General features: G+C 44.6%; 1 protein-coding gene across 7 annotated transcripts in view; it reads right to left on the reverse strand.

Moving 5' to 3' along the window:
- Positions 1–1,283: 1,283 nt before the first annotated feature.
- The window catches only part of SDK1 (sidekick cell adhesion molecule 1), a 365,693-nt gene continuing 342,313 nt past the window's right edge, over positions 1,284–24,663 (reverse strand). For 6 of the 7 annotated variants that reach the window (XM_048961334.1, XM_048961331.1, XM_048961335.1 and 3 more), the window contains 5 exons: positions 18,399–18,563; positions 16,163–16,300; positions 14,073–14,193; positions 13,707–13,836; positions 1,284–7,172 (listed from right to left, as the gene is read on the reverse strand). In XM_048961334.1, coding sequence (XP_048817291.1) covers positions 6,900–7,172; positions 13,707–13,836; positions 14,073–14,193; positions 16,163–16,300; positions 18,399–18,563 — 827 coding nt within the window. In that variant the 3' untranslated portion in view covers positions 1,284–6,899. Of the gene's footprint in view, positions 7,173–13,706; positions 13,837–14,072; positions 14,194–16,162; positions 16,301–18,398; positions 18,564–24,325 lie in introns of those variants that run through there. The other variant, XM_048961338.1, reaches the window with a different exon arrangement.

The raw sequence follows: 24,663 nt of genomic DNA on the forward strand, positions 1-24,663 counted from the left end.
AATGTGTTCAGATAAAGTTCCTTTTGATTTTGTGGGAAAAGCAGAAAATGATTGTCAAAGCAAGAGAAGGAGAAAAAAACCAATATATATATATATATATATATATAAAACTGAGAGGCAGACTTAAATAATGAAAACAAAAGGAGCATGGAGAAAAATAAATAACCCTAGAGCAAAAACACAGGAGGAAGAAGAGGAAACAAATGAGACAAATAGCAGGAAAAGGGTCAGCAGTGAAAGCCCTGATTGCTTGATTCAGTCAAGCCATTGCCTGTGCTGCTCAAGGCAGGGCAGGAAGTCAGTCTGTGTGCTCTGGTATTGTTTAGGCTACAAATGCCATGGCAGATTTCCCATCCACTCCAGTGTTTATGTCCGTGCTCCATTCCTAACCATAAAAACATGTACAAAGGAAACGTGTCCAGAGCAGAGCGAGGGCTGGAAGCAGAGGACGATGCACTTTGGGGCTGAATGACCTCAAAAAAAGTACTGCTGCGTGTTCTGGCAATTTTGCAGAATAATGCCTTGTTCACAAAATTCTACAGTGTGAGGATTTTCATCTTCAAAATGGGTACGTTGATACCTCTAAGTTACTACATACCACCAGTCAGGGGGGTGCCTGTATTTATCTAACACTGCATTGTTTACAATAACCCTTTCAGGAGCAGGAAAACAAGAGTTGTTTCCTTAGCAGTTTGACTCCCAGCCCTTGGAAAGCAATGATTTCCCACCTCTCACCTTTTCCAGCAGGGCTGCAGCCAACCTGCCTGCATGTGGTTTGCTTCCCTGCCAGGGAAAAGCCACAGTCACCTCCCATTCTAATGGCTGCATGGGTTTACAGGAGGTAGGATCCAGCCCACTGCCACCAGCACCCCTTTGGGACCTGAATAACGGCTGCTCCCACCCTGCAGGGACAACCAAAGCACACAAACCAGCAGCCCCAATGGGTTTCAGCTCATCCGGGAGGAAGTTTATCACCACTGAACACCACAAATTTCAGGCTGACCAAATTTTGGGTGTAAACGATTTGAGAGCTTCGTTTGAGCTGAAAAGCAGCGAGGGATTATAAGATTTTATAGCCCAGAACTAACAGCGTGGAATTTCAGCCTGTGTTACATTTTCACTGTCCTGAGCTGTTAAATCGTGAACACTCTGGCAAGGTACCAAACCATTTCTTCTAGCCAAAAATAACAGAAGTGGCTTGAAAACATTTTCTCCCCACCACCCCTCATCCCACCCCTCAATAAAAGTACCAAAGGCACACGCATTCCAAAAGGGTTCTTTTAATTAGAAGCAGTTTTGCAAAAGAAGAAGTAACTTTCTCATATAAAATAGTGGAGTGGTGAAGGTGAGGCTTAACGAGAGGCGTGGAACGGAAATCCAGGGCAAATCCCCAAGGAGACACTGAAGTGAAAGCATTTGACCCGATAACACTAAAGGGTAACTCCGAAACAGCTGTGTAAGGTGGTCCTACCCCTGAGCTGACAGCAGGAACCAGGTCAGAGGAGGGATCCCATCCCAAGAGTGGCAAAGCAACCTGCTACTGCTGCCATGGGCTCAGCATCACCACCGGGGAGCGTGGATGCCACATCCCAGGTCCCACCTGCAGGACATCACCACGTCTGCTGACAAGCAGAAAGGTGTCCCTTCCAGATGGAAAGAATTGGACATCGATGGGAAAACACTTTGATATAAAGCTCTGTGACCCCGTGCCAGTCTCTATATCCAGTGATTCAAGCCCCAGGAGAGTGCACAGTGATCAAACAGTAATCAACAGAAATAATGATTTTCCTGTCAAGTCTTGAGGCTCCAAGGCCATTTAAAAAGGGCAGGTGGCAGCTTTGAGAAGATAAAAGTTCTGAGTCAACGCCTGAATCTCAAATCACAAAGGAATCTCACCTCTTGTTCAAACACATCTCACCTGTCCCATGTGTCACACGTGTGCTTATCAGTGCTGGCTCTACTACAGTGGGTGGCAAGCTTCACACCTTCACAAAGTGCAAGCCAACTTTGCCTGGGAGGGCTGGGTCTGAGATGCAGGGGGAAGAAAAGGAGTACAAAAAATATGAAGAAATGAAGGGATTTGTCAGGTAAAGCCATTAGAGGCTCAACCCCAATCCAACATGTTCAGTCTTGGGGTTTGTGTGCTCCTAATTGAAGGGTGGCTTTCCCTAAGGTTTCAGAGCATACTGTACAACCATGTTGTCACGCGTGCAGCCTCTGTGTAAGCTCAACAGCAACAAACCTCTCCTAATGCCATGATGCTGCATGGACTCCACCCACGCTGATCTAAGCAACAACAGGAACTCTAGATGGAACGACATGGTCTGCAATACAACTTGCCTGTCTAGCAGTGGTTCTGTGATGGCTTTTGCTCTCCAAATAGAATCCCTCATTGTATGTGCCCTTTCGGCTACTACTGATAAAGGAAACTGCCAAAGATGGGATGTTTTGGGATCGTGTTCTCTCTTATGTCTCAGGTTTCTAGGATGGCTGATTTATAGCGGTCCTGCCAAAAGTCATCATTCTTTTATTTTAAAATTCCCTGACAAATTCTTTCTGTGAAAGGATTGCCCTGTTTAGTCTGAAAACTGCAAGTGGGAAAAGACACCGGCGCTCTGTCTGCATGAACTGCTTTCTATCCTCCCTTTCTGGAGAGCAGATTGGATAATCTTTGGATGACCCGATGTATTTCTTGAGGAGAGCAATGACAAAGATAATAAATGTATCCCCCCTTCAAGACAGACCTGGATATTTATTCTAAAATATTGCCACAGCAGCTTCTGGCAGAGGCTTAGATATAAGCAGAAGAAACGAGATCTCAGTCCATCTGCAAAGCATCACTGGTTTTAGCACTCCAGATGAGGAGGAAAAAAAATTACTTTGGGGTTAATGGATTAGTTTTGTTTTTTTTTCTCTCTCTCTTTTTCCCTCCCCTTTTTTAGTGCTAACTGCCTCCAATATTGGGATCACTTGGCACAGGGTGATTCCTTCAGCAGTTGCCTCTGAAAGCCTTTGACCAACACGATCTCATTTCTCCCCACAAGGGAATTTCCAGCTGCTGACTCCCAGGGTGGGGAAGAAGAGGCTGTCCCCAATGGAAGCAGAAGAGTGCCCTCTCCTGTCCCTTCTCACCCAGCAGCACCAGCCATGCACCAAATTGAGATTAAGAGGTGGGAATGGAAAATATTCCACTTGAGGGAGCAACCTGTGCTGGGGGACATGCCGTGTGTGACATGGCACTCTTCTGCATGAAATGGGATATTCCCATGGCTACCACATGAAAAATGAGCTCCTGTTAAGCTGTTCCCTGAAACGTCTCCCTCGGTCATTTCATAAAGTTGCTTTTATTTTTTAATAACAGTCACCCGGAGACCTGAGAAACAAGGCAGAGAAAATAAATAAATACAAATAAAATGCCCTAACAAGGAGTTTTACATATAAGTCTTCATTTTTTTCAAGACGGTTCTAAACAAGAAGAAGGAAACAGAAGTGGATTTGATGGGTGAAGTTATTGTAAAATGACAGCTAATGTTTAAAAGTCGTATTTCAAAGCTGTAATTCCCAAAGATTACAGCTATAAGAGAGAGCTTTCTTGCTAACTGATGGAGTGTTTCCTTCTAGATGGAACAATTTACCTGGTATCAGAAGTAAATAAAACCTACCTATTTGTCACATTTTGCAATACAGCATGTGAGCAAGAAGGCACAGGCATCATGCATGTAGCTATAAGTGAACTGGGCAGGAGAACTCATATCCTGTTCTCATTTTAGGAGTGAGCAGGGCAGTGCATGTCCACACTGAGCGAAAGCCTAAATAAAATAAACCTGTAAGTAAGAAAAGCCAACTGCTAAACAAAACAACATCGAGAGTAATAATGATCTGGAATGGAACAGAGATGGTTTTGCTCAGATCAGCAGGACCTCCAGCCATCACTCCTAACCTTTCATTTTGGTGGCAGTCAGAAGAAAAGGGCCGTGCAGCCAACGCGGCAGGACCCCAGAGAGCTCGAGCATTTCAGTTGCAGATGGCACTGAGAAAAAAGGGATCATTTCTGCTTGCTTTATACAGATTGTGCTGCTCCCCATGTCTTCCTTCGGTGCAACTGTGACCACAGATTCCATTTTCTTCATTCCCCGTGGCTTTCTTGCCTTTTTACTCAATGTGGTATCGGAACAGTCCCAGGGAATAATTGCACCTTGCAGCAGTTTAGATCCAGCAGTATTCAGGAGATATGAAGCTACTCACCCCACGCTGTCCTTTGGAGCAAGATCTTCAATATGTGATCTATCTTGTTCTAATCTGTATCCACAAGTCCCTCAGTGGTCCTTGAAAGACTCCCATAGCACTGCCTCTCTGAGCCATTGGATGAGCCCATTTAGCACCCCAACAGCAATAGCACCTTTGTGTTCCATGTATGTATAATAAGAGGTTTAAAATAAGTAATCTGATGCATGGAAAAAGAAAACTAAATGGAAAGTCACACAGGTAAATTTGCCTAAGAAACCAAAAAATGCAGACTGCAAACAATTCATTGTCAGTTCTGTAATTAAAGCAAAGTCCGTATGGCTTAAGAGAACAGTCAAAGTGCAGAGAAGGCAGTGGTTTTTCCTGTTTGTCTTGCATTCCTCTTCACCATCAGCTCAAGTAACCTGCTTTAGAGCCTCTCCTCTATCCCACACATGTCCTACCCAGATCTGGAGAGGAGGATGGCTCACAGGGTTTTGGCTTAAGTAGGTGCCTTTACAAGTCCCTTGTGATTTAATGATCCACGAATCATTACTCCAAACTCAAAAGCCCCTGAACACATCCAAGGGGGTTTTTGGTTTTGAATTCTTTCCTTCTGGAGCCTTTGGAGAAGAACAACAATCCAGTGTCAGTGCTATCCAGAATCTGTATGCACCAAGAGCAGCAGGGCTCAGAGGCAGTGCCAAAGAGCACAGGCAGTTCTAAGCTGGTTTGCCCTGCCTGAGAGGCACAGAAAGGTGACTGCTGGGACCTCACCTGTTCAGGTGAGATGAAACCAAGCAGCTTCTAACCAGCCCTAAGAGCACGGACAGGCAGGCTGTGTCATCAACATTAAGTTGGTTTCAACAACCTGCCTTTAAGACATTGTCATCCAGTGCCATCGCTGTCCTGCATCTCCATAGAGAGGACAATTTTCCTCTCTCCAGGGACAATTTACAATGGGAACAGTGCCCACACATGCCCTGGTGAGACATTAGCAAGCAGCAGGATGCCAGTTCTCCTGGCTGACCTACATCCATCTGGGAGGGAACGCCAGGTGCTGGAGTGGCGAGGTTGTGCCTCCTTTCAAATTTGCCTTTCGTGCTTGTGGTAAAAAGTGCAGTGATCCAGGAATGCTGCTAGATCCAAGGGCTCCACTCAGTTCCTTTAAAGCCCTGACAGTTTCCTTGTGAGCAAACAACGTGCTGCTAAACAGACTCAGGAAAAAGGTAGAAACAAAGAAAACAAAAGGGGAGCTGTACAAAAGGATGGAAAATAAACAAAAACTCCTCTCTCCTTTTCAAAGGCTGTAGCTTCAAGCACACAAAGCAGCCGATAAATGTGCACAAGATAATTCACAGCCCTAACTTGAAAACCTGATTAGCTTTATTTGGAGACACTTTGTTGCTTCTCCTAGATATGAAGGTGAAGAATCAATAAAAGGCACCTGTGGACACCAGAACTCACCCAATCCATGTGACGTGTCTTTGTACTAAAAAAATAAAATCAAACAAACCCAAGTACCACTTATTTTTTTACAGACCAGTAGGCATCACTGCAGAGTCTGGGCAAGAAAGAATGCTCTGTTTCTACTGACAGGGCAGGGTAACTTTCATGATCAAAACCCTCATCAATTAGCAGACTCTCTCGCTTGTCACTGCAATTAATTGAAAGATTCCTCTGGCTTGCTGGATTTTGTCCTTTGACTTTTGAAAACGAACAACTCAAACGGCACATGCAGTCCACAAGGGAGAATTAGAGCCACACCAAAAATAAACTGACCTTGCATCCAAATTCTTCCCATTTGTCTCACCCACTGCTGCCTACAGAGCTCTTTTGATACATCTGCTCTTCTAGAGGCCCTGGAGTTGGAATATTTAAAGATTCCAGCAGGTCCCATTTGAAAAAGAAGGGAAAGCAGGTCAGCAATTCAGCATATGAACTCCAGTAGTGAGCTGAGAGCAGCCACAGTGACACATCTGAGCCTAAGTGAATCAGCCAGTGCTCCTAACATGGGGAGCAATGAGGAGGAGAGGAGAGGAGAGAGGAGGTGTCTGCTTTTCATGTAAAAGTTTGTCCCTTCTTGTTTTTAACTTCTTGACCCTGATGGCAGAAGGAAATGAAAAAGAAAAAAAAAGGAGCCTGGGAGTTTTTATGTTTTCTCTTCGAATCACATCACAAAGTCTCTCATTGCATCTGGGGAATTCACCTCCTTGTTTGGAAATGGGGGGGGATAGGAAGAGGGGAGAGAAAGAAAGAGGGAAGAGAGGGCACAGGAGCTGCTTCCTGAAGCAGTGTTACAAAAAAGTGGTTAAAAAACCCCAACTATTCACAAGTGGTTTAAAATCATCGCTTTTCAGAATTCCTTTCCCTCCCCCCTTATTTTTTTTTAAGCAAAGGTTCGGCTAGTTCAGCTCCGTGATTTGAGAATTGATTGTCTTCAGGAAAAAAAAAACCAAAATGAAACGAAACAAAAAAAAAAAAAAAACCCAAACCCAAAACAAACTGAAAAGAAAAAAAAAAGACAAATAAAGAACAAAACCAGATCAGCCTCATCCGTGTTCCCATCCGCTCTACCCTGATAGAGAAGCTACCCACAGTTCGCCGCTGGTCACTGCTGTGGCTGACCCCGAGCAGTGCCGGCATGCGGCCGGGCTCTTCCCTCCCACCCCGTGTCAGACGAAGGAGGAGAAGCCTGTCACTGGAGTCCGGGAGCCGGGTGCAGGCTGTCCCGTTGGGGTGTACACCCCTCCTGAGCTCTGTGTCGTGATGACAGTCTGGAAATAGGGTTCTGTCTCGCTGGCGGAGCACTCCTCGTATCTGTAGGATGTTGGGTGCTTCACCCCTTTCTGCTGCCGCTTCCAGGAGTTGTAGTACGTGGGATCGCTCATGTAATGGTTCACAAAAGAATGCTTTGGCAGCTCGTCTTCGTAATCTGAGTCGGTGGCCTGGAGTAAAAGGGAAAATAAATCAGCTGTTAGCATCTAGGATTTAGCTCAGTCCGCTCTGAAAGAAATTAGAGGGAAGATTAATATCACCAGCTGACAAAAGCCATAATTTTAGGGTAGGATGGGTTGTAGTCCAAGTGTAACACATGCTGGCTGTAGGAGAGTGCTGTGCTCTGGCTGAGCCAGGCCTTGCTGCTAGGGGGAAATTCCCTGATGATCTCTTTCAATAAGAGATGCAGAAAAAGGACAAGAGAAATAAAGGTTTTGAGCTGAGACAGGGGAGCTTTAGGTTGGATATGAGGAGGAAGTTTTTCACACAGGGTGGTGAGGCACTGGCACAGGTTGCCCAAGGAGGCTGTGGATGCCCCATCCCTGCAGGCATTCAAGGCCAGGCTGGATGTGGCTCTGGGCAGCCTGGTCTGCTGGCTGGTGACCCTGCACACAGCAGAGGGTTGGAACCAGATAAGCATTGTGCTCCTTTGCAACCCAGGCCATTCTATGATTCTACAAAATCCCTTCTAATTTAGCGCAGAACCCCACAGCAAGACTACAGCTCCCTACTTGGACAGAAGGTGCAGAGAAGGGTGGAGTAATTGTAGGGAAACCAACCATTCTATGACTCTCTGATATAATCAAAGTGACCACAATTGCAACAGCAATTGAGAATCTCTCTACTTCTGATGCAAGGACTGACAGAATGCTTTTGTGCACAGCAGCTGCCATGCTGTTGTGTATTCTGCTCAGGTCAGGGCACCTGCACAGTGCTTGGAGTTTGGCTTGCAAGCCTCATTAAATACTGAAAATTAGTTATATCACTGGGAGGGAGTTAAGCAAAACCAAAAGTTATTTCAGGCAAACAACTCTATTTTGTACTTTCCAGTTGATTATCAGTAGTGTAATAATGCACACAACCAGCAGCGATGGAAGAAAACAGAAATGCAATATTTGGAAAAGAACTGCCAGAAAGGAGGGGATGCTTCCATCACATGGCTCAGGCACAAGCCCACGCTCAGACAGGATCTCACCCCTGACAACATGTACAGGGGACAACCAGTAGCCTCAGAGCCGGTACTGGCAGCTCACTGGAGCTGAGGAGCTCTGCTGAGCTGTAACCAGAGCAGCTCTGTGCCTCCAGAGCACGGCTTCTGGGACACAGCTGCAGGAAGCATGGAGAGCTCATCGATCTCGTCTGAACAGAGATCATGGCAAAGCCTTGCCCATAGCATCCAAGCGCACATTTCCCTTCTGTTCCCACTGACATTCCCACCAATAGCAGCCACATCCCATACAGCACACAAACATTTACTCAGTCACTGCCATATCTCATGCCTTCTCTTGAAATCTCTCATTCAAGCATGCAAAAGCTTTTATTCCTTTTTTTCCCCCCTGATAGCCTGCATAGCCAACCTAAAAGGCAATTAAAAATCAAAGTGGTGGCTGCCTATGACGTACAAGAGAGAGATGGGTAAGCACAACTCACAACCACTAGTGATTGCAGTTAGTTTCAGAAGGTTGGTATCATTCTGAGTCTGACACCACACAGCAAACACACGCCCTCCTTGATCCTGCCTGCCACACAACTAGTCTCTCCTCCTCTAATGGCCTCTGAAGAACAATCTTCAAATGCCTTCCAAACCATCATCTGAAAAGGGCACCGCATCCATCATCCCACTCCTTTGCTTAGATATCTGCTTCGATACTATTTTGTGCCTGTTTTCCAGCACAGAGAGTGATAGACGGGGCTGAGAAATTTTTTCCCAGACTTTTCTGAAACTGAGGAAAGCAGTTTGCTAACAGCTTTGCAAAATTCCCCTTCTGTTAACCATGCTTTGGATCTTTCTATTGTTTTAAGACTGCAAAGCTCCAGGTGCCTTGATGCGTAATTAATATTACAACAAAACCCCACCAGCATTTAACAATTATTCCAGAAGGAACTCAGCAAATCTATCACCTGGAAAAACGTTCCTTTGCACCAGCTGCCAACCTTGGGAAGACAACACCGGGCTCCCTCCAAAGGCCTTCCTGAACAGGTGGTTTTTGCAGCGTGCCTGGAATATCCCCAGATTTGGAACACTTTGCAGCCAAGGGGTACAGAGAGCAGCTCCAGAGTCTTGGCACTGCTGCAGGAAACATCCTGCCAGCACAGCCCTGTCTATTTTGTAAGGGGCTCCAACAAAAGTGCTTCTGCTGATGGTGGATGTGGCAGCGTGACAGAGAGAGGCTACAGCTCAGGTCCTCTGCTGCAGAGGCAACAGACTTTTCCTGCAGACCTGGTTTCCTCTGTTCCTATCAAGAAACAAGATGTTGTACCTTGTGCCAGCCTATGTGTTGCTGCAGCTCTGTATGCTAGTGTTAAGGCTTAAAGTGCTCGGGGAGCTGTGAGATGATGTCGGCATCCAGCAGAAAAGTCTCTGCATCCTGAGCAGAGGCAGATGGCTGCAGCTCATTCAACAGTGAGCATCACCTAAAGATATGAACTCCTGGATGCGCTCCCCTGCCAACGACACAATGCAACCACAGCTCTTCCGACTCCTTTCCCAATCCAAAGTCAGTCTCAATGCCTCAGATGCTCTCCTCCAGCTCCAGAGAAACAAGCCTCTGCTGGAGAGATGGATCGTGTCAGCTGAGTTGCAGTGTTATACACATAAGTAAAAATAAAAATAAAAAATCGCTTCCTGTGGCTCCTTCCTGGTCTTCCTGATGGCCCCACAGACACAGGGAAGAAACATAAAGGCAGTTAAAAGGCCAGGAGGTCTAAGAAGAAATGCTGAGAGGGAGATGTATCCAGGAAAGGAGCACATTACTTGATAGGTACAATAACAGTGACGCAGCCACTTGATTTCTATCCACTGCTAGGAAAAATATACTTACCCACCGAACTAATACAGTTTCTGTACCTAAGCCAAGTCCTTTTGAGACGGCCAGAAGTCAACATAATGAAGAGGAGAAATATTGGGAGCACTTTTAGATGGGCTGCTGCCACTTGAAATAGACTTGCCATGGACGGAAAGTCCAAGATTTTCAAACTAGGCCACCTGCTGATAATCTGTCCCCTAATTAGTCTGTTATCCCAACTGAAAGAGAATACTAATGCAGTGTAAATAAGACCAATGCCTTTGAGAGAGGACTTTCATGAAACTTATATAGCTGCAAAAGCCTCATCTAACTTCAGCCTTTCGCCATCGTTAGCACTGATGCTGGGAAGGATAACCTGTTTTTTGGTCTTGATAGAAAGTGGTTTCTTTGTTTTTCCTTCAAAATAAGCAAGAACCAACTATTCCGTGTTTCCAAACTATCTTTAAAGGTCTGCTCTGAACAAGGTACTGATACCTGCCCTGAGCAGCAAGAAATTTTCTAAGTTACGATCCCAGATCCCTGCCTGCCCCAATGAAAGTCAAGGAGTCAAATAATAAATGTTTTGCATGACAGTACAGACAGCTTATATTAGAGGATTACTTTCTAGTGTTTTTAAACTACTGAGGAAATAGAAATGCTGCAGGGCTTTTTGCTTTGTTTTCAGTTTTCCCTACTCTGCATCGCCCTTCAGTGCGACGGTGGCTTTGTTTCCTTGGAAACCTCCCTAGGCTGAAGTGTGATTGGTGTACGGTGACATTAGAGGCTGTCAACCAGAGTGTGGGGATGCCTATGAAACAATAAATACAGAAAATGAGAGGCTATTTAAGCATTATATTGATAGCACAAAATGCACAAATGCTGTTCAGAGGCAAAACAGCAATCAGAGTTGGCTAGCTGAGTCAATGGGAAATTCAAAAATAGTTCCAATTATTATTATTATTTTAAGTGAATGGATAAGAAACAGCTTTCTGAGATTATTTCTTAAAATGTAGATGGCAGCAGCTTCTCTTGGTTGACATGAAACAAGTATGTGTAAAAGAGGTAGGCTTGACCTGGTAGGCAAGTCATTTTGCTGGACATGGGAACCCTCCCTATGAACATCTCGTCTGCAGCTCCTGCCCAACTTGTCAAAATTGCTTGAAAACATCAGAAACAAGTTAAGCCATATTCCTCAATAAGTGTTAAGTGGAAATTTATGGTATGTTCCCACAGAGCTGAGAAAGGGAAAATCAGTTGTGCCATAGCGGGCAGCTTGGCAGAGCAGAGCATCTCCAGCATCCAGCAGGGACTGACACTGCACAGAATCTATGAGAATATCACCTCCTGAAAACAGTTTTCGGGGTATCACAAAGACACGTGAGCATAAGAACATACACAACACCCTGCCCTGCTGCCCTTCCCTGGCTGGCTGACATCACAGATGCATCATCAAATTTCCCTACAATGGTGAGCACCAGATTTCTTCAGATCGTCTGTCCAGAGCCTGGTCCACTTGACTCATTACCTAAAAGCCTATTATTATTAATCACTTAGAAATTACACTCTTAGCACTCTCTTGCTCCACACCTGCCAATTAAACTACTTTAACCTCATTAACGGTGCTGGTGCTTGGCTTTCATGACATGGAGTGAGTTAACCATTTGATTTATGAATATTGGAGTGCTGCTTGGTCTGCTACATTTCCTCTTCGTTCCTCTCTTGCTCTTCTCGTCAGGAGGGAGCAAGGAGGAAGGCTCCCAGGCAGCTGTGTTGCAAATGCAGTCAGTCAACCTGAGAGTTTCTCTCAGGCTTCTTCGTGCTCAGTAAAGCCCATGAGAGTTGAAGCCAGCGAGCTTCCTTCTTTTCCCCAGAAAATCTTGACACTTCAGGCAACAAGGGTAAAACTAAGAAGCAGAGAGATGACATATGGGTTGGAAGCAAAAGCACTGTTTTTGGCCTTACCTGCCCTTCTGTGCAGCACAGTAAGTGGAATTTGAGATCCATGCAAATACGTATTAGAGGAAAATAGCATCAGGATCCCCTTTGCTGCAGAGGACTGAACATGTGTAGAGCTCTTATATAAAAAAGATATCTTTAACTCTTCACTTAATAGGAAATATTCTTGCCTGCTAAAAACGATGGAGATTCTGAAATTCTCAGAAAACCAGAGCTTGTCTGTTAAGATATCCTTTGAGAACAGAAACCGAGAGCAGAAAAGATGAACGGGAAGAGCTAATAGGTACAGGAATATTTGAAAACAGAGTGGTCAAACATCTATACCCACCTCTGCCCCTGTACCCTCATCTCCTGCCTGTACCAGCCAACATAAACAGCATTTTCAGGCTGATCAAAAGGCAGCATCTCCTCTTGCTACCTCTATCGGGAGCCTATTAACATTTCATGCCTAAAAGCACTCCCCACAAAAATAAGCAAGCATCAAAGACATTATACAGAAGGGCTGCATATCTAAGCCCCAAGGAAAAACAAGAGGCATATTTTGTTCCCATTCTCACATGCAGACACAGTCACAAAAACACTAGAATCTCAATCGAGACCTTCAGGCTCGACTGCAATACATAGTAAATAAATAATATTAATAACAGCCTGAGGGGAAAAAAAAAAAAAAGACACAACACTTTCTTTTATGTCGTATAAACAGTGCACATAGAAGGCAGTAATGACACCCTGCAAGGAGACTTTTGCGTATTACCAGGAAATACCACATGGGGCAATGAAATTAATGTCAGAAGGTGCCAGAGCTAAATTCATGATCATGCTCAGCAAACTGTTTTAATGACAGGTTTAATGCTGGGTTGTTACAGTGACATGACCAAAGCACTACGGCTTTAATCTGGAGGTAGCGCTTGTGCATCGTGCAGACAGCAGCTCCAGCTCTGCCAAGGAAGCTGCTGGCACGCTGGGTCAGCGATAGGGCAGCACAAAGCAGAAGGCTGTCCGTGGTAATTAACAGGAGGTGAGAGTTGGGTAGCCAGGAAAAGCAGCTGTAGCTGCAGGTGCAGAAAAGCTACAGATGAAAACTGTCATCTTCCTTCACTACTTGCTGCTCTTGATTTATTCTTGCTGGAAGGGTCAGGTTTGGAGTGGTTTGGCCCACTGCTCGCTTCTTGTGCTGTCAGCTCAGATTCATCGGGATCTCAGCTGACAACACACAATTTGAGAGACAGATTTACCTGTCTGCATGTCCCTTGAAGTCTGCTTATTCACCCATGGCCACTGCTGGGCTTTTACAGACCATAACCACTTATTTCTTAAAGAAGATGTGAGACACAAGATAGAGCACTGTCAAATGCGTAATGCTGGCATACAACCACCTTCCTTGGAGAACAGAGTCTGAAAGCATCCCAAGCAGAAGGCTCCTGTAGACTGGGGCGTTTGGAAACCTGAATGCTGGGCTTTCACTGTAATTGCTATGAGATCCCTGGCAGGTTACTGATTCCCCACTTACTCCCATTATAATGCAGGCAGCAGTTCTCATCACTAAAGAACATACTTCCAAATCTCAGTGTTTGCTGCAGCTGCCTAAAAAGGTACTGTGAAAACCTGTGATAATATCGATGCAGACAAATAATGGCAACAGTGCAATGCAGGTGTGGCAATGGGATTTCAAAGTCTTTGGTGCTGGGAATGAATGTGTGCAGTGACTGGGCAACACTCAGCGAGGCAAAGGCAAACCCTTACCTCTGACTCTGACATTTCTAAGGGCTTCTCGTTGAGTCCCAAGCCCTCGGTCAGCACAGCTCCATTGTACTTGTTGCAGATATCCTCATCAGAGTAGTGCAGCCCCCCTGGGCTTGGGCGAGGAGGAGACCTGGCAAACATAACATGTGAGTGTATGGATAGTGTCACTTCTCTGAAATGATGCAATTAGAGACAATAAAATCACGCTTAGAAATCAGAACCACAGCCTGGAGCAGTGACTTGGGCATTAGTGTGAAGACCTCCTTAGATCCACCAGACAACAGTGTCTCCTTGTTGCCTACTTAATAGCTGCCTGAATCTAAATGAAAAGGCATTTCCAGCAGCGTGGTGTTCCCAGCTTCTTACCTGGTTCCATTTTTCTTTGAGAATGTGCTCTTGATGTTTAGGTGTCTGCTATTGAGCTCCAGAGCAGTGAAGCCTCCATTATCCAAGGTGACTGACTCTTCCACATTGGAGATGGTCTTACCTGGAGCCAGGCAATGAGAGATTCAGCTGAAATAAGGGCATTTTCCTCCCAGATACAACTTTAAGAGTGATTAAAAATGAGTTGCTAACTTTCCTTCCGTTTTGTGATACCACTATTTTTTAAAAATCTCTCTAGCTTTGTTACTGAAAAATGAGTACAAAGTGGAAGAAAGGAGAACATCAGGAGTGCAGACAGGCAGAAGGAGCAAAAGTAGGGGAGGGACAGAGTCATGGATGAATGCATTTCATTCAATGGTAAGTATCTAAAATAATGCAGGTGAACTGTGCTCCACAAGTGCTTATGCTTGTCTTTTGACTACAAATGGAACCCAGGTGAGTATTTCAGGTGGCCACTGAAAGTGTCCTAAACCAGGTGACATGCATCCCATTAATGCTGACTGAAGCAAAACAAAAGTAAAACTAGGAAAGGCAGAAAAAGAAGAAACAAACAAACAAAAAAGGCAGGAAAGCAAGAGAAAGGACTAGTGGGCAGCAAATGGGAAAAAAGATGTCAGAAGTGTAATGAGAATAGGATATAGGTGTGAGAAATCACAAACAGTGTAAGGCAGGGAAAAGCACAGGGACTGGCGGACAAGGGAAAATACAGCAAGATATGTTTGTTCTTGTGATCAAATATAGCAAGAGCTTATTCTCTCCCATGCTCTTCTTTGTAATCCCAAAGGTGTGAGCTCAGCTAGTGTCCTGCAGAGAAGGACCAGTTGCGTATTGCCACTTTGCAGCAGACAGGTGCTTCATCCTCAACTTCAATTTCAATGCTACATTAAGACTCAGTGTGAACACTGATACCTGACAGTGCAGGTCAGACGTGTCTTTTCTTGTCTGCGCCCCAAACACACAGCAAAACTAAGAAGATGAGTGATTTCCTATGAGCTGTGCATACAAATATGCAATAGTATTAACTTGGTAAAATGCCATGGTATTCATACATCTTATATGCCATGGGACTAAAATCTGATTTTCTAACGCTTGTTAGCAGTGAATTATAAAGAAAGAAAAGATCTTCTCTTTGGGACTGAATTTCTAAATACTGTCTGGAAGACTCTTTCCAGACTCCTTCATTACATTAATCCCTTAGAACGAGCAGCATAAAGACTCATCCACTCAATCTGACTCACTAACGGGCCTTTTTGGCAAGGCCTTCTAGCAGCAGAGCAATTTCTTGCTGGAGGTGGGGATAGCTACCAAAGAAACACACAGATTAACAACTTTTTCACATAAGGTGAAGAAAAGATAAGAACAATAGTCACTGCTCTGGAACCAGGTGCTTAAAAAGGGGACTTTTTCAACGTTCCCAGTTCCAGAGCAGGTAGCTCCTCTTCCCTTTCAGAAAGGAATGGTAAAAACTGTAACTAAAGGAAAATTCACATCTTGATCCTCGTAGTGCCCCAAAGTTCAACAGGCCCGGATAACCAAGGCACCTCCCAGCTCCTTGGCACCAGACCAGTAACTGCAGCTTGGCTTAGGGAATGAACACGAGATGCTGGGCACTCTATTTAATATAAGGGAGCTATGATGTAGTCCTCACACATACAGCCATAGGATATTTGCATTGGGTACAGACACGGAAAGCAGAACCCTCTCCCCATCTATCAGGGAATGACAACTGAGCTAAATGAAGTCTCAGCTCATTCATTTTTTTCTTGTCCTCTGCCAAGCATTTGACCCAGATGCCTTGGCTTTTGTTACAGCCCCTGGGCCTTCCACATGCTGTTCTGTCCAAGCCTGTGGTTAACTTCCAAAATCTCGCAGGCTCAGGCACTCTTTGCCCAGCAAGGCCATGGGCAAAAGCCATTTCTACCAAATCAAACAGTAAAAATATCCAACTCTTCTGCCACGCAAAATACCTGTTAAGAGAGCACATGCTGGTGAAATCAAGATTTCAAATGGAAGACATTTCTAATTCTTGAAGATCTTGAGAGCATGTGCACAGTGCAGAGCCGCTGTCTTACCTGTGCTGCAGTTCTTGTACTTCTTGCTCTGGCCATGCAGGACCAAAGCAAACACCACCAACAGGATCAGGATCAGACTTGAGAGAGCCATCACCAGGAGAAACCACCACTCCTCATAGAAAGGGGCTTCTGTTTGTGCTGAAAATGCAAAGGAGGAACAACAACGACTCCTTATGCTCCTGAAGAATTTCCCTTTCTCCCCCACGGTGAGCTAGACCCCTAACAGTGCTCTGGAAAGAGGCGTTCAAAGAAGTTGCCTGAATTTTGTGTTTTCTCAAGTCATTTCACTGCATTTGACCTCAGCTGGAGGCATAAAAATGATACAAACTTCCCCTTCCTAGAGTTCTCTTGCCCAGTTGTGGTTTGAAGCAGTTAAGTACTATTGTTTTTTTGATGTGATGTTCTCCTCGACAGCACCTCTCAGCTTTGACCAGAAGTGCTGCCACTGGAGCACAAAGAGCAGTTGTATGTAATTTCCCTATCGTGTACCCTATGAGGAGTGGTTGATGCCAGGAGACCAACCCAAATCCTCACTGCCACTGAACCCAGGCACTCTCTTTCCTCTCACTATCCCGGACCACGGATGTAAACTAACGTCTGCTGTAAGCCTGATGATGTGGGCAATCTGTTCCAGATCACTGGGTATTTCTGCAGCAGTGAAAAGCAGCCACAATCTTTATTTGTTAGGAGGTCAACCCAAGCTAACAAAGTCCTGCAGGCAAACTGCACGAGGCACGCTGGGCTGAGCAGATTCAGTGCAATTTACACCTCCCTGTGCGAGCTGAAGTGGGCAGCATAAAATGCTGTATACTTTTATGGCTGGGAATCTCAACGGAAACCTCTTACTTTCATGCAGTAATTTGAGATGAATACTGAAGCATCAAAAGGAGGTGAATTAAATAGTTCAGTTCAAGTGGAGAACTTACAAACAAGCAGTTTATTTATAAAAAGCATCAGAAGGGGTTGTGTGTCCGGCTTCAGGGGAATAATGTCTTCTGGGAATGGAAAGACTGACATGATCACTGACCCCTTACGTTGTGCTACAGCCTCTGTGAAACCACAGATAGGAAAAACACTGACTCTTGGTGTTTGAAGTGGGCTGTCTATGCCCTTGTCCTGAAGGAGAAAAGCAAGGGTAGCACTCACACTGAAATCCATAGACAGCTCTCAGGCTAAGTGGTTAATTGTGTAAGGACAAATGCAGCCGTGATGGCGATAGCAGCATTTACTGCTCCTGCCTGCTGGGTAACCACTGAATGGTGTTTATGCTTTTCACTCGAGAAGCAAAGAGATAAAAGCCACTCCAGATACTGGAGCACTGCCAGGTTCTCAAGACTCTCCAGAACTTTGAATCACAAAGACATTTTTTGAGGTTCTTTTATTCCTCGTCTGTCTTTGCTGACGCAGCGAGGACGAAACCTGTTGCTCAAAAGCAACCTGGAGTACAGCCCTCTCTGCAAGGGTAAGAGGAGACCTGAGCAAGATGTTTACAAGGGCAAGCTCTCTCCCACTTCACAACAGCCCATCGAACTAAAGCTGTCCAAGCATGGCAAGCCGAGTGGAATTGCAAGTTTCTTTTCAAGGCACTGAAGGTTCCTTCACAAAATCAGAGTGCTGCCTTGTTCAAAGGGACTCTGGAAGCGTGTTTAGCCCTCTTTACTGGGAATTATCATAATAGAGTGGGAAGGGTGGGAAGAGTCCATGAGTGCCACCACCAATCTGTCATGTTGAATGGGAATGGGGGCATCACAGTGTGCTGGAATTGCCAGCACAGAGGATATAATGAGTAGTTTTGTCAGACTGCATTCTTGAGAGCTAAATGTAAAATAACACAGAAAGTGCTTATCACAGAACCTTGGGAAAAGAGAAGAAAGCAGAGTAAACAAAACAACAGACCTGGAGAGGAGGAAGGAGAAAAAGCAAACAAATTGTAGACTCTGTAAATTAGTCTTAAGGCAAGAAATCTTACGTGTAAACACACTCTCAAACTTCCTGAGAAGGTTCTTTGCCAAGCTTAAAAATGGCACAAGCTTATTCTTCCCGTTGAGAGTAAAGCATACTAAAATAACAAGCCTGGATTCTCAACAACATTTTGCCCTGAAACAAGCAAAAACAAGCTGGCCTTGGTGTTTTATTGTAACATGAGAAGCTGGTTTTGTTTTGTTTTATTTTTTCTTCCTCCTCCACCTCCAGTAAGAAAATCTGTTGGAAAGCATTATCACACAAACACGATTACCTGATACTGCCACAGAGGGAACACTTGGCTCTCCGTAGCCAAATTCATTGACAGCCACCACCCGAAATTCGTACGTCACACCCTGTTTGAGTTTGTCCAGGCTGACGGTGTAGGAGGTAGCGCTGCGAGGAATGTCCTTCACAAACATGTCCCACAGTCCTTCATCTGGGAAAGCAGCGAGGAGAGGGATGGCATTAACTGTGTGACTTGGCATTTCCTTTTGATTGTGAAAAATAATTGTCGTCAATTGTGTTGCTTCCACCACAGGCAGCGGACATGCTTACCTGAAGGCTGCTTAGCGATATACACAAATGTCAGAATGCACTGCAAGACCTCATCTGTAAAAGGATTTACTCGTGATGGGGGTGTCATAACAGCCCAGCCGGGAGACACGGCTGTTAAAAGCTGCAGCAGCACCTGTGGTGACCTAAGCTGGCTTGAGCAGCTGCCAACCATCTGGGTCCCTCCTGCCAGGGTGAGGTCACTGCATCTGCATGCCTGTTACCTGACGGAGCAAGTAAGCCCAGAGCAACCTGCTACATTAATGAGTCCTAATTGCACAGGTTTTGTCTGCTTTTCACTTTGCAAAAGTGACTTCGCTATCCAAGTGTGTAGGCTAAGTTTTACAGACCAATGTCAGATTCAGGTTTTGGCAGAAGCACTGTGGGCCTTGCAAGATCTGGTTCTCCAGTGGAATGGTGCTACTGGAGTGCTGCTTGGTTCTCAACATTAATGGAGATGTGTCCTTTGTATGGGCTGGACTGCAGTGTGGCACAGCCCGTGGAGCGAGGCAGCAGGCACTGCATTTCTGTGCCATATATTTTTAAGCAGGAACCAAGTTTTGTTTGCATTACAAAGCTTTCAAAGTTTCGGGAAACACGATGCCTTCTGCATAACTGATGAGAGTGTTTCAGTAGGGTAATCTCAGCTCTCTGCAGCCATGCTGACATTTATCCTGATGCGCATCCTGACTAGGCACCGTTCCAGTCCCTGATCCATACCCTTAACCTTACTTTCACTTGACTTCAATGGAAAGAACTTTCAACTAGACGGATGCTGCTACCAGTAAGAACAAAACCAACTATAATTAAAGATGCCAGTCAATAATTTTGAGTGCAGGAATCAAACATTAATCTAACTAGACTGCATATCAGCAACAATTGGTGCCCAGCACTTCCACCGACAAAATGAAGTTACGGTCTACACATGGTGCCAAACTCTCAGCTAGCCTCAGCCAGCACAGCTCTTAAGGATTTGACCTGATCAGACTTCTACTTTTAGTTATCAAAGCTGTTCAGGCAATGTCTGTTTTTCTCTGTATGTCCTACAGCAATAGGAAGGCTGTGATAACCTCTGCATTGATACTATTCCAGTGCAGGAGCTTTGAAAGAAAGCCCTCTGCACTGCAAGATCCGAGCATCAGCAGGACTCCTGTAGCTTGAGGTGTTATCAAGGTAACAATAAAACAGGAGCCAGCAGCACTACCCTTAGCAACTTGTTCCGCTGCTGCAGTGTGAAGCCAGAATCTGTTCTCATTTGCTTTGCATTTACCCAAGTGTGAACTAATTGGAGACACTGCAGCAATTCCAAAGCTGTGTTGGTGTAACAGAACACAATCTGGCCCTTAGCCTACTTCTGTGCAACAGGGAATAACAGCAAAGATGGATTGATTAACACTGCAGGTGCATTTCCATGTGAACGTTTTAACTTTGGCATCAGTAAATGTTGGTTTGGTGATTTGTAACGTGCTGCACATCTAGCAGCACACACAATGACTAACAACCCCCAAACTACTTCTTTTCTGATCACGAGGATTGGCAGTCTCAGTGGATGCAGAAAGCAGGCTGAAATGTTATTGTTCCAGCTACATTTGAGAAACACTAAAGAACAATAAAAATAGGTGATTCGTCTGTCAGGCTTAAAATTCAGACCAATGCATTATTCACCACCACGATCAGAGTATAATGAAGTTATCATAATGTACCATTGTTACGTATTAGTTGGATATTACAACGACTATAAAACAAGAGATAAAATATTGACTTCTATTTTACAGGGCAATTGAAGGCTGGATTATTTTTACCACGTAAACTCACAACATGATAAAAAGGGGGACTGGGATTTAGCTGATCTGAAAAGGGTGGAGCGAGGGATGCTTTTTCCAAGTTAGATTGTCACAGCCACCGATACTAAGAAGATGCATCTCAGACTATAAAATATTGCTATAATTGCTAGAATTGCCTGAGCTTTCATAAACACATTTGTAAACAGCAATAAGAGAATTTGAGCCCTTTGTGAATTGTCAGAAAAGCAATTTGTTTACAATGAAAGCTGCTTAAATGGGGGAAGAAAAAGCAACAGTAAAAATGAATGTTCAATGCTCATTGCAACAAACACAACTGTTCACATACACTTCCTTGCTTATTTTCTCAAACCTATCAAGGTGCACAGTGCAGAATCTCCAACAGACCAAGAAAGTTGAAATTTAACCACTCTGTAAAGCTTGCAGTAAGGATGTCTTTCTCATTGCTGCTCCAAGGAGATGTTATTCACAAGGTAGTTTGTGGCTTCTCCAGTTCTGGCCAACAAAACTTCTAATTACAGAGCCTCAATTTATCTAATCTCTCTCCAGAATATTCAGGCCTGTCTTTATAGACAGAGATTGCAATCAGATATATCCAAACTAAAAAAGACATTTTGTTTCAGTAGTGAGCTCTGCAATTAAATATTGAACACAAACCTATGAATTCATTCTCCCATCTTTTCCTCCTCCCTTAAAACCAGGTGGGCTCTAAATGTCAGAAGTTCAGCTGAAAGAGAATTCATTAGAAAGCCACCTTGGTAGTGAAGATTGGCCTTTAAGTTGGGTAGAAAATCATTAGTATACCATACACAGCATTTTCAACTCAGTTTTGGGAGGAAGGATGAGCATGCTGTGGTTGGGATGCTATCTGGGTATTAATTCATGGTAGACCCAAATGTCAGGGAAGGCAAAGCCATCTCTGACCTTCCCCATTGGCAGACTGGGCATCCTCGTGGCCAGGTGCTGACCATTGTGGTGAGGCACAGCAGCTACATGCAAGTCTGGTTTCATGTGGAGTTAATTGGGGTCTGTATAAAGCTATCATGCAGTAACGAGGGCTGCTGGCTCTGATAACTCTGCCTGCTATCAAATGACTGCTGTGCTGCAGCTGGAGGGATGGAAAGCTGTCAGTTATGTGGGTCTTAAGAACCAGCCTTTCCCCTCGGAGAAAGAGGAGGGCTGTGCTGTAAAACTTTCTCCTAATTACACATTAGCAGGTTTATGAAGGGAGAAGCAGCTGAGAATTAAGGACTTGCTGAATTCGAGTAGTGTTCCTCCTAGGAGGCCAAAATTAAAATGTGGAAGCATTTGTCGGAGGCAAAGGGATGGATTATCATGCAAACTAAGGGAAGGACAAGAATGGGAAGTGAAGGCTGACTAACTGTCAACCTCAGCATGTTACTAGTGAGCAGAAGAGAATCAAAGGCCCCATGGCAGATGCCGGCAATGCAGCTGCAGCCTTCACTTTGAATTTACTGACTTCTGCTGGTTTGTGTCCACGTTTGACACTGCACTCCCTCATTTGTTTAAAAATAAATAGAAAAGGAAGAAAACAACAACAACAACAACATTTCTCAAGACACCAGAAAGAAAACTGAAGTGAGATCTGCCCTTGGGGTGTGGGAAGTGAAAACCAGCGTTCGTGGGAAGGACAATCCGTTGTCCAAAGACAAGTTCTTCTGTTGTTTTCATGGAACAGATCATCCAGGGCAACAAAAGAAAACACTCCCCAGAGCTGTTTGCATCCTGAACTCATGATGTGTGGCTGATCTGCAGTGCATCCAGCCTGTTCATGCCAGCCAGAGTGCTAGAGGTTAATTATTGGCTTTATTATTAAGCTACAACTCTCTTCCACTGGGACGAAGTCATGCACTACTTGGGAAAAACAAACCAACAAAACTCAAAAGGCATGGTGGGGAGAGAGCAAGCACAACAGGACACACCTTTTGTCTAGTCCTGCTTCAGAGGCTTTCCTGAGCTACAGAGCAGAGACTGAGCCCTGCATGGCTGTCCCACACCTTGAGATGCCCACAGCAGGCCAAAATGTGCATGAAGCCTACATGTGGATGTGGATAGGCTACTCCTGGCAGTATGGCTCCCCAGGCCATGGGGCAGAAACACATGCTTTGCAGAAAGGGGATAAACGGGGAGGAAAGCCTGTGTGACACTGCTGCATGCTTTACAGGATGCATGCCCAAAAGTAAAGCACCGTGTGGAGAAAGGAGGCTTGGAAACAATGTGGGTAGGGAGAAGAGGTGCAAACTCATCCTCTCCGCTCCATCAGCAGTGCTGGGAACCTTTACATTGATGTGCCATTTCTGTCTTCTGTTCGGCAGGTAGAAACAAAGGACGTGATCTAATACCCACTTCTTAGCCAGCCTAGTGGATGTCTAGGGAGTGCTTTCTATGGCAGTGACACAGGCCGCTTAATTGCATTTCTTGTAATGCAAAAGGAGCTAAACTGGAATCCATTTCTCCAGGGACAGATGAGTTGAAGGAAAAGAAAAACTCTTCTGTTTCTGTAATACCTTCCTCCAGCACAGATAGCTCTGGAAAAAATATTGGTTTGCCTGCTCCATGCTGGTGTCTAAGTATATTCAAAATGCACAGGAGACAGTCAGCCTGGTCACCTGCCATAAATCTGGGAGAGAAATGGGGAAATGAAATGAACAATCTCAGTTGCCTGCTGCCACCATTGCTAAACCCAGCAGGGCAGCTGGAGGCCTGCGAAACACAGCAGGGCACTGAAAAATTTGAAGGGAAGTGACAAAAGCAGGTAGAGTTTGCCATTTATGACAGAAAGCCACCCTCGTACTCTGATGGAAGAGTCTTGGCAGGGAGCTACAGCAGGGAAAATGAGATGATACAGCATTTAACGTTTGGGGTAATGAGGCCTATAATAGATGACACTTGAGATGTGAAATACTAAGGTAGTGGTATTGCATTTAAATATTGGCAACAAGCAAAAGCTTTTCATCTGTCTGTTCAATGTCCCTTTTTCTGAGCTCAAAAGGATGAATATCTTCTCCTTCCTTGATTAAGAGTCAATTGCTCTTCTCTTGGACAACTAAAAAATAAAGGTTGCTCCAATCCATGTTCTACTACACACACAAAACAACATGCAGAAGCAAATTCATAGAATTATATTAAAACAGAAATGGCTCTGAATGGCCGGCCCTGACAGGAGGAATTAGTCTCCTGCCTTTGTTAAGCTCATAATTCAGATTTCAAACTCTTCCATGCAGAGATGAGGAAGAAAAGCAGTAGTGAAAAGAAGCTGCCACTTGCGTGAAATAAGCAAGTGCTCCAATTAGTCCTCTCCTCTCTTGGATCACATTTCACGCTTTCTACAGCTGCAACCAGAACTAAGGGTGAGAATCCAGCATACAAATGGCTAGTTCATTTGCTACAGCAGCATGAATAGGATTAAAATAATCTGAGGAGGAATTAAATGCCTCAACAGTCAGGTTGCAAGAGCAGGAGTATAAGACCCCTTCTGTGCGTTTCCAGGATCAGTGGCGTGAGGCCAGCCGGAATGACCCAGGGTTAATGCAGCTCAGACCTGCCTTGGAAGGGCTATTTTCTTCCTGCTCAAAAAGAGTGAACCACAAATCCTATATCCTTAGACGGGAACTGTGAAGTGTTTGTGCACATCCACAGGTGAGACAAATCCAGGAACATCAGGTGGGTTTGCAGTGCTGCAGCTCACACAAAGGTGAACATGGGGTACAGGTTTCCCTCTGAAACAATCTTACTCTAAAAACCCAGTTTGGGGAAATGTAAACTGGGAAGCAAACCTCAGCAAACAGTTTTGGTTTAGCTTACTAACACTGTTCAAATATGAGAGAGAGCATTTTTCTGCCTATGAGGAAAACAGAGCAGGGACCAAAAAGCTGATATAAGGCAAATGGAAGAATTTGGTGACATGCCTTCACTAAAAAAAAAAAAAACAACTACCTGAGATCAGTGGGAAATTCCAGTGCTTTGAGAATGTACACATTTTCCTTCACTTTGTTTTGAAGAAAACCAACACAACAGATCATGTTAAATGACAGAATTTTGGGGCCCCCACACAGCCTCACTAAAGAACAAGTTCTACCAAAGGCAAGTATGGAAATTTGTAGCTTCATCAACAATCACAACGATTTTGTTATCGGTCCAGTTAAATACAATTATAATCAT

This window comes from Lagopus muta, chromosome 15 (assembly GCF_023343835.1).
Source record: "Lagopus muta isolate bLagMut1 chromosome 15, bLagMut1 primary, whole genome shotgun sequence".
Taxonomy (NCBI): Eukaryota; Metazoa; Chordata; class Aves; order Galliformes; family Phasianidae; genus Lagopus; species Lagopus muta.